Source organism: Acomys russatus, chromosome 12, assembly GCF_903995435.1.
Source record: "Acomys russatus chromosome 12, mAcoRus1.1, whole genome shotgun sequence".
In the NCBI taxonomy this organism is placed as follows: domain Eukaryota; kingdom Metazoa; phylum Chordata; class Mammalia; order Rodentia; family Muridae; genus Acomys; species Acomys russatus.
The window spans coordinates 27,409,244-27,422,570 of record NC_067148.1 but is presented as its reverse complement, the minus strand read 5'-3'; the positions used below and the strand labels follow the sequence as shown (position 1 = coordinate 27,422,570).

General features: G+C 48.8%; 1 protein-coding gene across 3 annotated transcripts in view; it reads left to right on the top strand.

Moving 5' to 3' along the window:
* Pnkd (PNKD metallo-beta-lactamase domain containing) overlaps nt 1-13,327 on the top strand; it is a 72,512-nt gene that overhangs the window by 37,833 nt on the left and 21,352 nt on the right. Inside the window, exon 1 of one of the 3 annotated variants that reach the window (XM_051154090.1) lies at nt 3,782-3,992. The exons of 1 other annotated variant lie outside the window; for it this stretch is intronic. In XM_051154090.1, coding sequence (XP_051010047.1) covers nt 3,976-3,992 — 17 coding nt within the window. In that variant the 5' untranslated portion in view covers nt 3,782-3,975. Of the gene's footprint in view, nt 1-3,781; nt 3,993-9,743; nt 9,926-13,327 lie in introns of those variants that run through there. One more of the 3 variants, XM_051154089.1, reaches the window with a different exon arrangement.

The window sequence follows — 13,327 nt, the reverse complement described above, 5'->3', positions numbered from 1 at the left end:
CCTTTCTCATATCAAGCATGTGCTCTTGCTACTGAGCTATGCCCCTAGCCTGACATTAGGACTCTCTCTCTCTCTCTCTCTCTCTCTCTCTCTCTCTCTCTCTCTCTCTCTCTCATATTTCCTTTCTTCCTTTCTTTCTCTCTCTTCCTTCCTTTTTTTTTTTTTTGTTTCTTTTTCTCTTCTTTCCTTCCCTCCTTTCTTCTCTCTCTTTTCTTTTCTTTTTGGTTTTTGGTTTTTCAAGACAGGGTTTCTCTGTGTAGCCTTGGCTGTCCTGTACTACTTTATAGACCAGGCTGGCCTCGAACTCACAGTGATCCGCCTGCCTCTGCCTCCCAAGTGCTGGGATTAAAGGTGTGCACCTGGCCCTTGCTCTCTCACTCTCTCTCTCTCTCTTTGTGCACGTATGTGGTATGAGGGTATGTTCATGTGTCAGTACAGGCATATATGCAAGTTGATCCATCTCCAAAGCCCTATTTTTTTAAATTAATAAATAAATTAATGTATGCATGAATGTATATATGCAGCACTAGGGGTTGCTAAGGACTTGTATATGCTAGGCTCTACCACTGAACTACACCCCTAGCCCTCTGGGAATTATTTTTTGCCAAGACAGGGTTTCTCTGTGTAGCCCTGGAACTCACTCTGTAGACCAGGCTAGCCTCAAACTCACAGAGATCTGCCTGCCTCTGACTCAAGTGCTGGGATCAAAGGCATGCGCCACCGTCACCTGACTTAAGAGAGTTGTTGTTTTATACAGGGTACAGCCTTGAACTTTGATCCTCCTGCCTCAGCTTCCTGAGTGGTGTTGTTATTTCATGCACACTGTACTAGACTTTTGAGGGAAGCTTTCATTTGAATTTGCTCTTAGAGTGAGAAAAGTGGTGGCCACAAGGAACACTGTTCAAACATGCGCAGGAGGCTCCTGGCACTCCTTCTGAGGGTTCCTGTGAAAACAGCCAATGGGTAAGGGGCTGAGTGGCCACAGGACTTGTGTCCTTGAAGGACATATGCTGAAGGCAAAGGAAATGAATATGGGGTCTGGGGTTGAGGATAACACGTGTGGGAATACTAGAGCATGACGCTGTCCTACACCTGCAGATGTCATGAGAGGAGACAGGAAGACACTCTTGAGAATAACTCAGAGAGCCAGCCACCTGAGAGGAGAGTGGACTAATATCCCGAAAACCTGTCATTCTTACACCAGCAGCCAGCAGACCACTATAGAGAGAAGGAATGCGGTTGGTTGCTTTTATTTGCTTCCTCAGCTTGACACAAGGTAGGGTCATCTAGTAAGAGGGGACCTCAAATAAGAAAATGCCTCCATTAGGTTTTCTTGTAGACAAGTCTATAGGGCATTTTCTTGATTAATAACTGACGTGGGAAGGCCCCACCCCCTATACATGGCACCACCCCAGGACCAATGGCCCTGAGAGGTATAAAAAGCAGGTTGAGCAAGCTGTGAGGAACAAGCCAGTAAGCAGCCCTCCCCCACAGCCTGCACTTTGGATTCCTGCCTTCGCTGCCCTGACTTCAGTGATAGACTGTAAGTGATAAGATAAAATAAATCCTTTCTTCCCCAAGTTGCTTTTGATCACGTTGTTTATCACATCAACAGAAAGCTAGCTAGAACAGGGCACAAAGGCTGTCAGTTGCTCTGCAGCTCCCTCTTTCCCTTAGGTGGCTAGCTCCATGGACTTCCCTCTTTATCATCGCCTGTACTCTTGAATCTCTGAGTCACATTCTCTTTTGCCGTGTTCTTCTTCAGGGGCTGGGAGAAGATTGACTCAAAATGAGCAGACCGTTAGTACAGTGCAGATGACACGCACGTGCTGACTCCTTCTATGATATGGAGCACAAGTGTGTCTCTCTAATACAGAATAAGAAAATGTCCCGTCAAGATGGGACCCCAGCAAGATGCAAGGACCACTGAGCACTGGTGTTGGCGTTCTAATAAGGCCTGAATGGCCCTGATTTGCAGGAGAAAGTAGTTTCCCTGCATGCCATCCATAGCTGGAAGTTCTGTTTCCACAGGTGGGCTGGGAGGCTGCTAGGCTAAAGCTGGAGGGAGTAAGGGTAAGTGCTTCAAGGGGCTAGAGTTGAGCACTTTCAGAGGCAGAGTGGTCCAGGTCAACAGCAGGTGTGACCTGTGAGCAGGCCGTTGCTGAACTACATAGGAAACCTTAGAACTGAGGTCAGGGACAGAGGCTAAAAGCTCTGCTTTGGATACAGTGCAGAACGCAGGGTGTTTGGCCCAGTAGTCCTAGTGTAAGTGACTGTCAGTGAGGGGAGGTGGCAGGAGGCCACATTTTACAAGTGCCTGGAGTGGATTGGAAGTTCCCCATAGTCCAGATCTACTGAGCTAGCATGCTAAATGAGCCACGCTAGTTGGTTACTTAGAGCCAGAAATCAAACAAAAAGAATAAAATAGCTAGCTCGCAGTGGTGGTGCACCCCTTTAATCCTAGCACTTGGCAGAGGCAGGCAGAGCTCTGTGTTCAAGGCCAGTCTGGTCTACAGAGTGAGTTCCAGAACAGCCAGAGCTACACAGAGAAAACCTGTCTCAAACAAAACAAAAAGAATAAAATATCTGTTTAAAAGATAGATATGATTGTGCACACCTGTAGTCTCAGCTGCTCAGGAGGCTGAGGCAGGAGAATGCTTGAGTTCTGTTCTGTCATGCGATGCCGATTAGGTGTCTGTACCGAGTTTAGTATTAGCATGGCGGTCTGCTGGGCTCTGGGACCACCAGGTTGCCCCAAAAGGGGAGAATGGAACCAGGTTGGAAATGGAGCCAAATCAAAACCTTTGTGCTGATCAGGAATAGTGCAGCCCCACCCAGTGACAAGGCAGAAGCCACAGGTTTGGTTTCCCTGAAGAGACAGGTCAGTGGATGGACAGGAAAGAAACAGAAAACATGAGGCAGGTTAAGTCAAGCCAGAGCAGATGAGAAGGAGCAAAGAAGACCCTCGGAGTGAACCAGGTTTTCAGACATGCAGCACGATGGCTCAGGGGGAAGGTCACTATGGTCACAGTGAGCTCTGATTTTGTTTTTTGTTTTTGTTTCTGGAGACAGGGTTTCTCTGTGTAATTGCCCTGGCTGTCCTGGACTCGCTCTGTAGACCAGGCTGGCCCCAACTCACAGAGATCCACCTGCCTCTGCCTCCCAAGTGCTGGGATTAAAGGCATGCACCACTACCCCTCCCCACAGTGAGCTCTTGATGACGACAGGACAACGGGGCTGGCCAAAGTGTTCCAGCACCACTTTTGCATTGGGTCAAAGTTCCTTTCTTCCTTCCTTCCTGCCTGCCTGCCTACCTTCCTTCTTTCTTTTTCTTTTTCTGCACCCCCCCCCCCCCCGCCCCAAGACAGAGTTTCCCTGTGTAGTTTTGGCTCTCATGGACTTGCTTTATAGACCAGGCTGGCCTTGAACTCACAAAGCTCTGCCTGCCTCTGCCTTCCCAAGTGCTAGGATTAAAGGGGTGCACCACCATGCCCATCTGGGTCAATGTTTCTAAACCAAATTGACTTTGCCACCTAGTCTAATAAAATATGCCTATTCTTTTTATTTGTTTTGTTTTGCTTAGCTTTGATTGAAACAAGGTTTTTCTGTGTAGCCTGGCTATCCAGGAACTTATTCTGTAGACCAGGCTGGACTCAAACTCAAAGATCTGCCTGCTTCTACACACGCTGGGATTAAAAGGGGTATGACACTTCTCCTGGCTGATATCTCTATTCTTTAATATTGAAACAGCTCCATCTATCAAAGCTCCTCCATGGTGTTATTGGCGTCATCATTATCATCATCATCATCACCATCATCACCAATGATATCCTGTAAGTCATCTAAGCACCAGGCATCCAGCTTGAGCCATAAGGCAAAGGTGAAGTCAGGCTTCCTTCCAAGGGACAGAGCTTTGGCTGGCAGCTGGAATAAGGAGCAGACATCAGAACATCTGACTCTACCCTTGGAACCTGGATGAAGGTCGCCTGTGTGTACGTATGTGTGTGTGTGTGTGTGTGTGTGTGTGTGTATGTGTGTGTCTGTGTGTATGTCTGTGTGTATCTGTGTGTGCCTGTGTGTGTGTGTCTGTGTGTGTGTATCTGTGTGTGTCTCTGTGTGTGTGTGTCTGTGTGTGTTTGTTTTTATGTGTATGAGTTTTCTATCTGCATCTATGTCTGTGTACCATTTTCAGACTTAGTATCTGCAGAGGCCCGAAGAGGGTGTCAGATCCCCCAAAGACTGAAGATACAGACAGTTGTGAGCTGCCACATGGGTGCTGGGAATCAAACCTTGGTCCTCTAGAAGAGCATTTAGTGCTCTTAATCACTGAGCCATCTCCAGCCCTGTTTTGTGGCTTTTGTTTATATTTGTTGGGGGGCGTTTTGGTTGTGTTTGTATGTTTGTTTGTTTGTTGAGACAGGGTCTTGCTATGTAGACTTGGCTCGCCTTGCAGTCACAGCAGCCCTCCTGCTTCAAACTTACTAGCGCTGGGATTTCAGGGGTGTTCTACCATGCCTACTGCCCGTTTGCTGCCGCTGTTTGGTGCATGCATTTGTTTGTTTGCTTTTGAAAGAGGGTATCACTATGTAACCCAGACTGGCCTTGAACTCATGAACCTCAGCCTTCCCATTACAGAGCTTATAGGAGTGCACCATCACACATGGCTGTGATTACTAATGGGCCTCTTCTTGGAGAATCCCAGAGGCAAAATGTAGCCTCGGCAGTGCCTCTGAGCTGTTCCATGGAGTAAGCATTGTGTGGCCAAAGACCCTGACTGTGTAAATGCTCAGAGACAGCTCTCCTGCAGCTTTCCTGGTGTGGACTGCAGGTTGGCGTCCATACAACTGTCTTGCAGGGACAGATACCACTGGTCAGAACAAGAGAGTCCCAGTCTTCTCACAGTAACAGTGCTGAGCAGCAACAAATTGTCATTTAGCCATTCTTTGTTTCTGTCATTCACTCACCAAACATTTAATGCTTTCTCTGGACAACATTGTACATACCAGCAACTCCTTGGGGCTGACATTCCAGTGGGAGTGACAGGTAAGAACCACAAGACAATGTCCAATTGTGAGAAGTACCTTGAAGGTGAAGGAAATATAAGAGTAATTATCTCGGTTGCTTTTTTCTACTGCTGTGAAGACACCGCGACCAAGGCAACTTACACAATGAAAGAGTTTATTTTACAGCTTCAGAGGGTTAATCCATGATCATCACAATGGGGGTGGCAACAGGCAGGCAGGCATGGGGCTAGAGCAATAGCTAAGCACCTACACTCTGAGACGGCAACCACAAGGCAGAGAGAGAGAGAGAGAACTAAAGGAGGGATGATGATATGGGCTTTTGAATCTTCAAAGCCCACCCACAGTGACACACCTCTTCCAACAAGGCCACACCTATTAATCCTTCCCAAACAGTACCACAGACTGAGGGCCAAATAGCCAAACATAGGATCTAAGGGGCCCATTCTCATTCAAACCACCACAGTAATATAAGTGATATAATAGAGTATTGGGGGGACAGCAGAGGCCTCTGGGAGGACCTACTATTTAGGGGGGGGGCATACCTAGCCTCTGTGTTACAGTCATCCTGAGGCACACAATTCTTGTTGCAGGCCTTTATCAGGACCCAAAGCATCCACTTCTAGATACCATAGTATCCTTTCCACCCAGGTGTGGTTGGGAGCCCCAGTAGACAGAATGTAGCCACTCCTCTGCTCAAGGTGCAGACTACTAGTCATCTCCCATGTGGAAAGAGCATATAGAAAGGGCCTGTCTTGGTTTCTTTTTTTCTTTTTTCTTTTTTCTTTTTTTGTTTTGTTTTGTTTTTCAAGACAGGGTTTCTTCGTGTAGCCTTGGCTGTCCTGGACTCACTTTGTAGACCAGGCTGGCCTCAAACTCGCAGCAATCTGCCTGCCTCTGCCTCCCAAGTGCTGGGATTAAAGGTGTGTGCCACCATGCCCAGCCTTATCTTGCTTTTTTTTTTTTTTTTTTTTCCTGTTGCTGCAATAAGAGGTGCTGAGAAAAGCAACTCAAGAGAGAAAGGCTTTTGTTTAGTTTTGAGACAAGGTCTCAACTATGTAGCCCTAGCTGGCCTGGAAGTCACTACAGAGACCAAGCTGGCCTGAGCTAGCTCACAGAGATCTGCCTGTCTCTACCTTCTGAGGGCTGGGATCAAAACAGGGTACCATCACGCTGAGTCTAAAAGGGAGGGGTGTCATTTTAACTCATAGTCCTTCACAGCAAGGAAGTCAAGACAGCGGGGCCTGCAAGCAACTGGTGATGCTGCATCCATAATCAGGAAACAGGGAGTGATAAATACCCGTTCTCCTTTTTACACAGTTATGATTGCATCCCAGGGAATGGTGCCACCCACACGTATCCCAGAGAGGCAATGTCATCTCACCCCGGTTAACCTAAGCAATCCCCAGAGAGAAACAGGCCCACCTCCCAGAAGTTCTAAGTCTCCTTAGTAGACCACAGAGATTAGCCTCTTAGGGCCTGAGGTAGTAATGACCTCAGTACATTTGAGGGGCCAAGCAGCTGACCCAAAGGGGAAGAATGCCATTTGAGGAAGTTGAAGACAGGCTCAGCCATCAAGCAGAGGCCCTGTGGGCTGCGAATGGGACTTTGACATTTTAAAGAACATTTAGTAAGCGTTTAATATGTATCCGGCACCATGCCAGACACTGGCAAGCTGAAGATGAATACATTAAATTATTGTCTCTGCTCCAAAGAAAGATAGTGAAGCCGAAGACTACACTCTGCTATAGTCAACAAGTGGAAAGGTGTGGCATTAGTATCCCACCAAAGGGGACTGTGTGCACAAGTGTGTGCTTGTACAGGACAGCACGTGGGACCTGAGTCTGTAGAACAAAGAATGAACAGCACTCCAGGCAGAAAACAGTGTACACAGAAGCATGGGAGCACAAAACAATATGGTAAGTTCTAGAAGCTATGAATAGGTAGGTATTGCAGGGCAGAATGCAGGAAAGGGGCGAATAGCATCTAGCTTGCCAGAACAGCACATTCTCCTGTGACAGGAGGGAGAACTGCACCGATTTGGAGAAATCATGGAAAATCTTCCAGAGTAGTCCAGAATGGGGCCAGGGCTCCCTGAGCCTGCGTGAGTTTGTACAGACAGGCCCCTTCCCTTCTGAACCCCAGCCCTGCTGTGACTCCAGGATTTCATAAAGTGTCTTGAGTTTATTGTCTATAAATTTGTTAATGAGTGTGTATGTGGGGAGAGGGGGTGCAAGCACATGCTCATGGTGGGGGTGGGCCTGAGAGCTAAGATTCAGTTGTTTGTGTTTGCCTGAGCCTGCATTTCCTGTTTCAGATTACAGGGGCTGCGTTTTAATTTCTCCATATAATTCTGCTTCATGGCACCTTCCCTGCAGCGGGGTATGTTCACAATGACCCACAGTCCTTCAGTTTTGCATGTACAGACACAGAGACACAAACTCTCCTGGGCTGGACATGCCTTCTGTGACTTCGCTTCTTGGTCTAGGTCTTGCTCCCCTCCCCTCCCCCAGGCCTCAGCAGCTTCATCCCTTCCTGTGCCAGGGCACTCAGAAGTAGAACTGCAGGCAAGAGACAGGGAAGGTGCAGGCTACAGCTTGTGTCCTTCAGGATGTCCCAACAAAAAGGAAACAATGCCTGGGGCTTCCAGACTAAAGCCAGAATTGGGTGAATTACCACGTGGTTAGGAGACAATTTCACCCACTCCTTGGCTTTTGGTGGGAAGCAGGTGAGGGAAGATGAAGTACAAAACCGTACATAAGCCGATATGCTGGGCGTGGTGGCACATGCCTTTAATCCCAGCACTCAGTGGTAGGTGGATCAGATCACTTTGAGTTCAAGGCCCGCCTAGTCTACAAAGTAAGTCCAGGACAGCCAAGGCTAAACAGAGAAACCCTGTCTCGAAAAACCAAGCCAAGCATGGTGGCACACGCCTTTAATCCCAGCACTCGGGAGGCGGAGGCAGAGGCAGGCAGATTGCTGTGAGTTCGAGGCCAGCCTGGTCTACAAAGCGAGTACAGGACAGCCAAGGCTACACAGAGAGACCCTGACTCGAAAAACCAAAAGAAAGAAAAAAGAAAAGAAGAAGAAGGAGAAGGAGAAGAAGAAGCCCAAAACAACAACAAACTATACATAAGAACCTACAGTTGCACAGTGGCATTGTGACTGCCCCTGGGACCACAGAGGGTGATGGACAATGTGATGTGGGGGGTCTGGTTATCTAGGGCTCTCAGACTGAGCTCAGGAAGCAGGGAGGAAAACAAGAGTGTTGCCTCACCTGCTCCCCTCCCCTTATCTCCCAGTGGGAATGATGGTGGGCTTGAACCTGCAGCATTTCCTTCCCTTTCTGCAGAGGGCTAGGCAAGGCGCAATCCAGACAGCCCAGCCCCAGCTCCTTTGTGCCTCAATTTGGACATTGCACCACACTTGCTCTCACACCCACCTCCACCCCATTGACAAGAACAGCTTCTAGAACTCATTAGGAAGGCAGCAGTAATAGGGTGAGGAGACGTCACTGTGGAAATCAGACTGGGCATGGCTGGCACTGAGGATGTCTAGCTGCTAGACCTGGCTCTGCCACTCGTGGCTGCATGACCTTGATGACGTCTGTGGGCTGTGGCCTCTTTTCATCTTTGAGACGTGGGTGAAATGTCACATGCCCTCCTCATCTAAGTTGGTCCTCTGTGTTCCATATCATTTGCTTCCTTGTAGATCCCATTCCCTTATAAGTTTCTCAGCACATCCATCTATATGTTTGTGAGCACATATGCACATACATATAATTATATTTGTTTGCCTACTTAGTCTCATTACTGTATTCTATAGCACAGGCCCCACGAATGTTCCCATCCTCCCTGTTGGGGATTAAACCCAAGGTCTGGCATAGGCTACACCAACAAACTACTGCCTCAGCCTGGATACTGTGTGCTCATGTGGGCTCAAGCACCATAGCACGCCACAACTTGTGGAGAGTGGGTCTCTCCTTCCAAGTGAGTCCAAGGGTTCAAATTCAGGTCAGCAGGTTTGGTAGCAAGTGTTTATCCACTAAGCTATCTCTGGCCTCTATGTGTCTTTTGACCTGGCACAATGCCTTTAATTTAGTGAATGAATAAATGGACAGTATAAGACCCAGTGAACTCAGCCAGGTGTGGTGGCTCATGTCTTTAATCCCAGCACTCTGGAGGCAGAGGCAGGTGGATCACTGTGAGTTCGTGGCTAGCCTGGTCTACAAAGCAGGTCCAGGATAGCCAAGGCACGGAGAAACCCTGTATGTATATATATATATATATATATATATATTTTTTTTTTTTTTTTTTTTTTTTTTTAAATCCAGTGAACTCCCGGTTTCCTTTTAGCTGATAGAGTTTAGGAGTCTAAAGTTTCACCAGGAGGATCACCCAAGGCCTCTCCCAGAGTCCCAGAGAAGAGGCTTCTGTTCTTCTGCGGGACTCTTGGTCTTTGTGGCCCTGATTAGCACACTACTAAGCCAGCTGGAGCTTCGCCTCCAGACCCACCAGTAGAGGAGGAGACAGTCCGCCTTTAAACTAAGGATTTGCTGTGTGTGCTAGGCCACAGCTGGCGAGGGGATGGGTCAGAATGCGATGTGATGGGCGGAGCTAAGTGCCCCCGCACCCCACCCCCCAGCGCGCAGGTGTCGGGAGCCCCGCCTCTCCGCGCTAGGGGCCGGGGCGGGACCGTCGCCTAGCAACGCCCGGCCCCGCCCCCGGTCCCGTCCCCCTCAGCATGGCTTGGCAGGGCTGGCCCGCGCCCTGGCTGTGGGTCTCCGGCTGCGGGCTGCTGTTCTTCGGCTTCGTTCTGCTTCTTAGTCCCCGCGGCTGCCAAGCGCGGCGGGGCTTCCGCGGCCTGCTCATGACGCGCAGCCAGAGGCTGCTCTTCCGAATCGGGTTAGTGCCCTGGCTCCAATCTGTGCAGGCTCGGGAAGGAGGGCACGTTGGGAGAAGGGACACCGAAGGGACACAGGGTGCTAGGACATCTTGGACTAAGGGTTTCTAAACCCCCGGAGCAGAAGGATGGAGAAACGGGCTGAAGAAGCCCCTAAATTCGTGGACTGAAGAATTGGGATGGGCCGGGTGGGAAAAGAGGATTAGGGGCACAGATCAGAGTACGATGTGGTAGAGGACCTAGAGGACTCGAGACAAGCGCCAAGTGAGGTGCTGGAGCACAGGGAGCTGGAAAATCCGGGAGTGCGGGAACTGGTGCAGGGCAGAGCGCACCCCGCCGCAGGGCAGAGGTCAGCAGAGGCAGCTCTTGCAGGTGCAAGGGTAAAAGCGTGCCCAGGACGCATAACTTTCCTCCGTTCACCCCAGTCCTTCCGCACATCATCCTACGCTCCACAGCTCTAGGTAGATTGTTCACTTCCCTCGCAGAGTGCAACTCTGTAGGTCAGCCTGACTCTTTACCCCTCTGCCTTCCACTACTGGAACCCAAAACCCTGTGCTGTGAAATTTGACCCAACAGCCAGCCAAGGACCTCCAGTGACTTTCCCCAGCCAACTCTCCTCCCTCTGCCTGCCCATGGCAAGAGTCCCTGCCTTCAGAAGCAGGGAAGACACCCAAAGACAGGCTTCTGAAGGTCTGCCTATTGGGCAGGACCTCAACCGCAGTTTAGGGACAGCAGTGTGAGGAGGGAAATCATGGCCTGTAGCTGGATTGCTGGGGAGGCCTAACCCTGGGAATTTCCTTAGCTTCAGAGAAGACATTGCGCAATTCCTCTTTCCTCCCTTCTCAGATCCCCCCCCCCCCGCCCCGCCACATACACATTCCCCCAAACTTCTAGTGGTCTGAAAAATAGAGTCTGGATAATGCTCCGACCAAATTGCCATTACTTTGTGGGTTTTTGTTTTGTTTTTTAAAAAAGCATTAAAGTAAACATTAGAGGTGGCAGAGCTTTTGTTTGCTTAGCTGGTTGGCTTGGTAGGACAGCCTCACTAGGTATCCCGGGCTGGTCTTGAACTTGTGATCCTCTATCCTCCTAGGTACTATCATTACAGATGACTATCACTGGATGTTGTATCTGGATTTTGGAAATGGGTGTGGGGTTGTTTGGCTCAAAGCCTCATGAATGCTAAACATATGCTCTACCGCTCATCTGCACAGTGTAGTCACTATATTTGGGGCCTCTGTGTGTGTGTGTGTGTGTGTGTGTGTGTGTGCGCGCACGCATTGCTTTGCTTTGGTCTTATAGTTTTCTTCACAAATTTCCTGGGAGCCGGGCATTGGTTGTGCTCACCTTTAATCTCGGGAGGCAGAGGCAGGAGGATCACTGTGAGTTCGAGACCAGCCTGGTCTACAAGGCAAGTCCAGGATAGCCAAGGCTACACAGGGAAACCCTGTCTGACAAAACAAAACAAACAAGCCAAAAACTCAAAAAACAAAAAATTTCCTGGGAATCACGTAGTTCTATTTAGAGAAGGGGTTTTGTTTTGTTTTGTTGGTTTTTGGAGACAAGGCTTCTCCGTGTAGCCTCGGCTGTCCTGGACTCTCTTTGTAAACCAGGTTGGCCTCGAACTCAGAGATCCACCTGTTTTTGCCTCCCCGAGTGCTGGGATTACAGGCATGCACCACCATGCCTGGCTGAGAAGGGATTTTAAATCTATCTTTAGCATCCAAAATTGGTAAGCCTGAAATCATGAAAATGGCCAAAGGAAGTGGAGAACAGGAGTTCCATGAATAACTCGAATCAGAATCCATGAGACCAGGACGCCAATAATCACAACATCACAACCACGAGAGTCCGGGGACTCCCAACCATAGAGTCATGGGATTTAGGAGGTTTTCAAATCCCTTAATTTTGATTTCTTGGGGAGCTTCTTCACAATTCTCTTGAGGGCATGGGGGCATATTAGGGGTTCAGATAGGAGTTTGCAGCCGAGCGGTGGTGGCGCATGCCTTTAATCTCAGCACTTGGGAGGCAGAAGCAGGTAGATCTCTGTGAGTTCAAGTCCAGGACAGCCAAGGCTACATAGATAAACCTGTCTCAAGAACAAAACAAAACAAAGCAAAGAAAAGGAGCTTGTTATGTCTCTGGTTGGCCTCAAACTTTGCAGCCATCCCACCTTAGCCCTATGGTCAGTTACAGCTGCGAACTTAGAACCAGACTTAGAATTCAGTGGTTCTGGGCTAAAGAGATAGCTGTTTAGAACACTGACTACTCTTGCAGAGAACTCAGGCTCAGTTCCCAGCGCCCACATGGTAGCTCACAATTGTTCATAACCACAGGTCCAGGAGCACTAATGTCCTCTCTGACACCTTCCAAGGGCACCAGACACAAACATGGTGCACAGATATACTTGCAGGCAAAAAAACCCATAAATAAAAAGTAAATCTAAAAACATATATATATATATATATATACATATATATATATATATATTTTTTTTTTTTTTTTTTTTTACAAAGAATTCAGTGGCTCTATGGGGCTTTCCTTTGTCTAGATTTCCAGACTGAATCAACTTTTCAATTCTACAGAACAGAAGGGTGTGCCTGGAATGGGATTTCCAGGCCCCCGCTGTTCTGTGGTGTGGGAAACAATCGGTCCAGTCCCTTGAGGGGAGACATTTCGAACCTTCTGCATGGGGCAGGGATGCTAGCAGGAAACATGTGGCAATTATGTAAGTGTTGTTGCGAGATGCCTCTTAGCCTGCAGGAAGGATGGGCACCAAGGAGGAGCCCATAGCCACTCCATACTGGCGCTGAAGGTATAGCGTGGGGGATCACGGGAATCCTCAGCAATGGCTGAGAGGGGAACTGTTCGTGTTATCATTAGCCATGATAATGCCACAAAAGGCTTTCCTCAACAGCCACTATTACCTGGGCATGAGACTAACTAGGCTCAGCTGAGGGTAGGTTGAACTGACCTGGGTGGACATTAGGCACTGGGGACTCTGAGAACCGTAGACAGGGTGGCCAGGCAAGTCAGCTTTTGAATTCTGGCTCTGCTGCATATTGACCATATAGCTGGCACTGGACACATAATCTCTCTCAGTCTGGCTCGTCTGCGCCTGAAGAATGGCAGGTGGTGTTAGTGTCTGCCTACTGAGGCTCCAGTGAAGATCACATGAACCCACACATAAGTAACCAGGAGATGAGAGCAGTCGTTTCTGTGGTAGCCTGTGATGGCAGGAGGAAAGATGCATGTCCTCCTGAAATTCTCTCACAACCGCCTTCTAAGTGTATCCAACCACTACCGGGAAATGCTGAGTCCCTCTTTGCTCTGGGTCAGGACTGTGCGGTCACACCAGGGAACAGGATCTGACCTTCTGAGTGAGGTGATAACTCTGTCTGAAC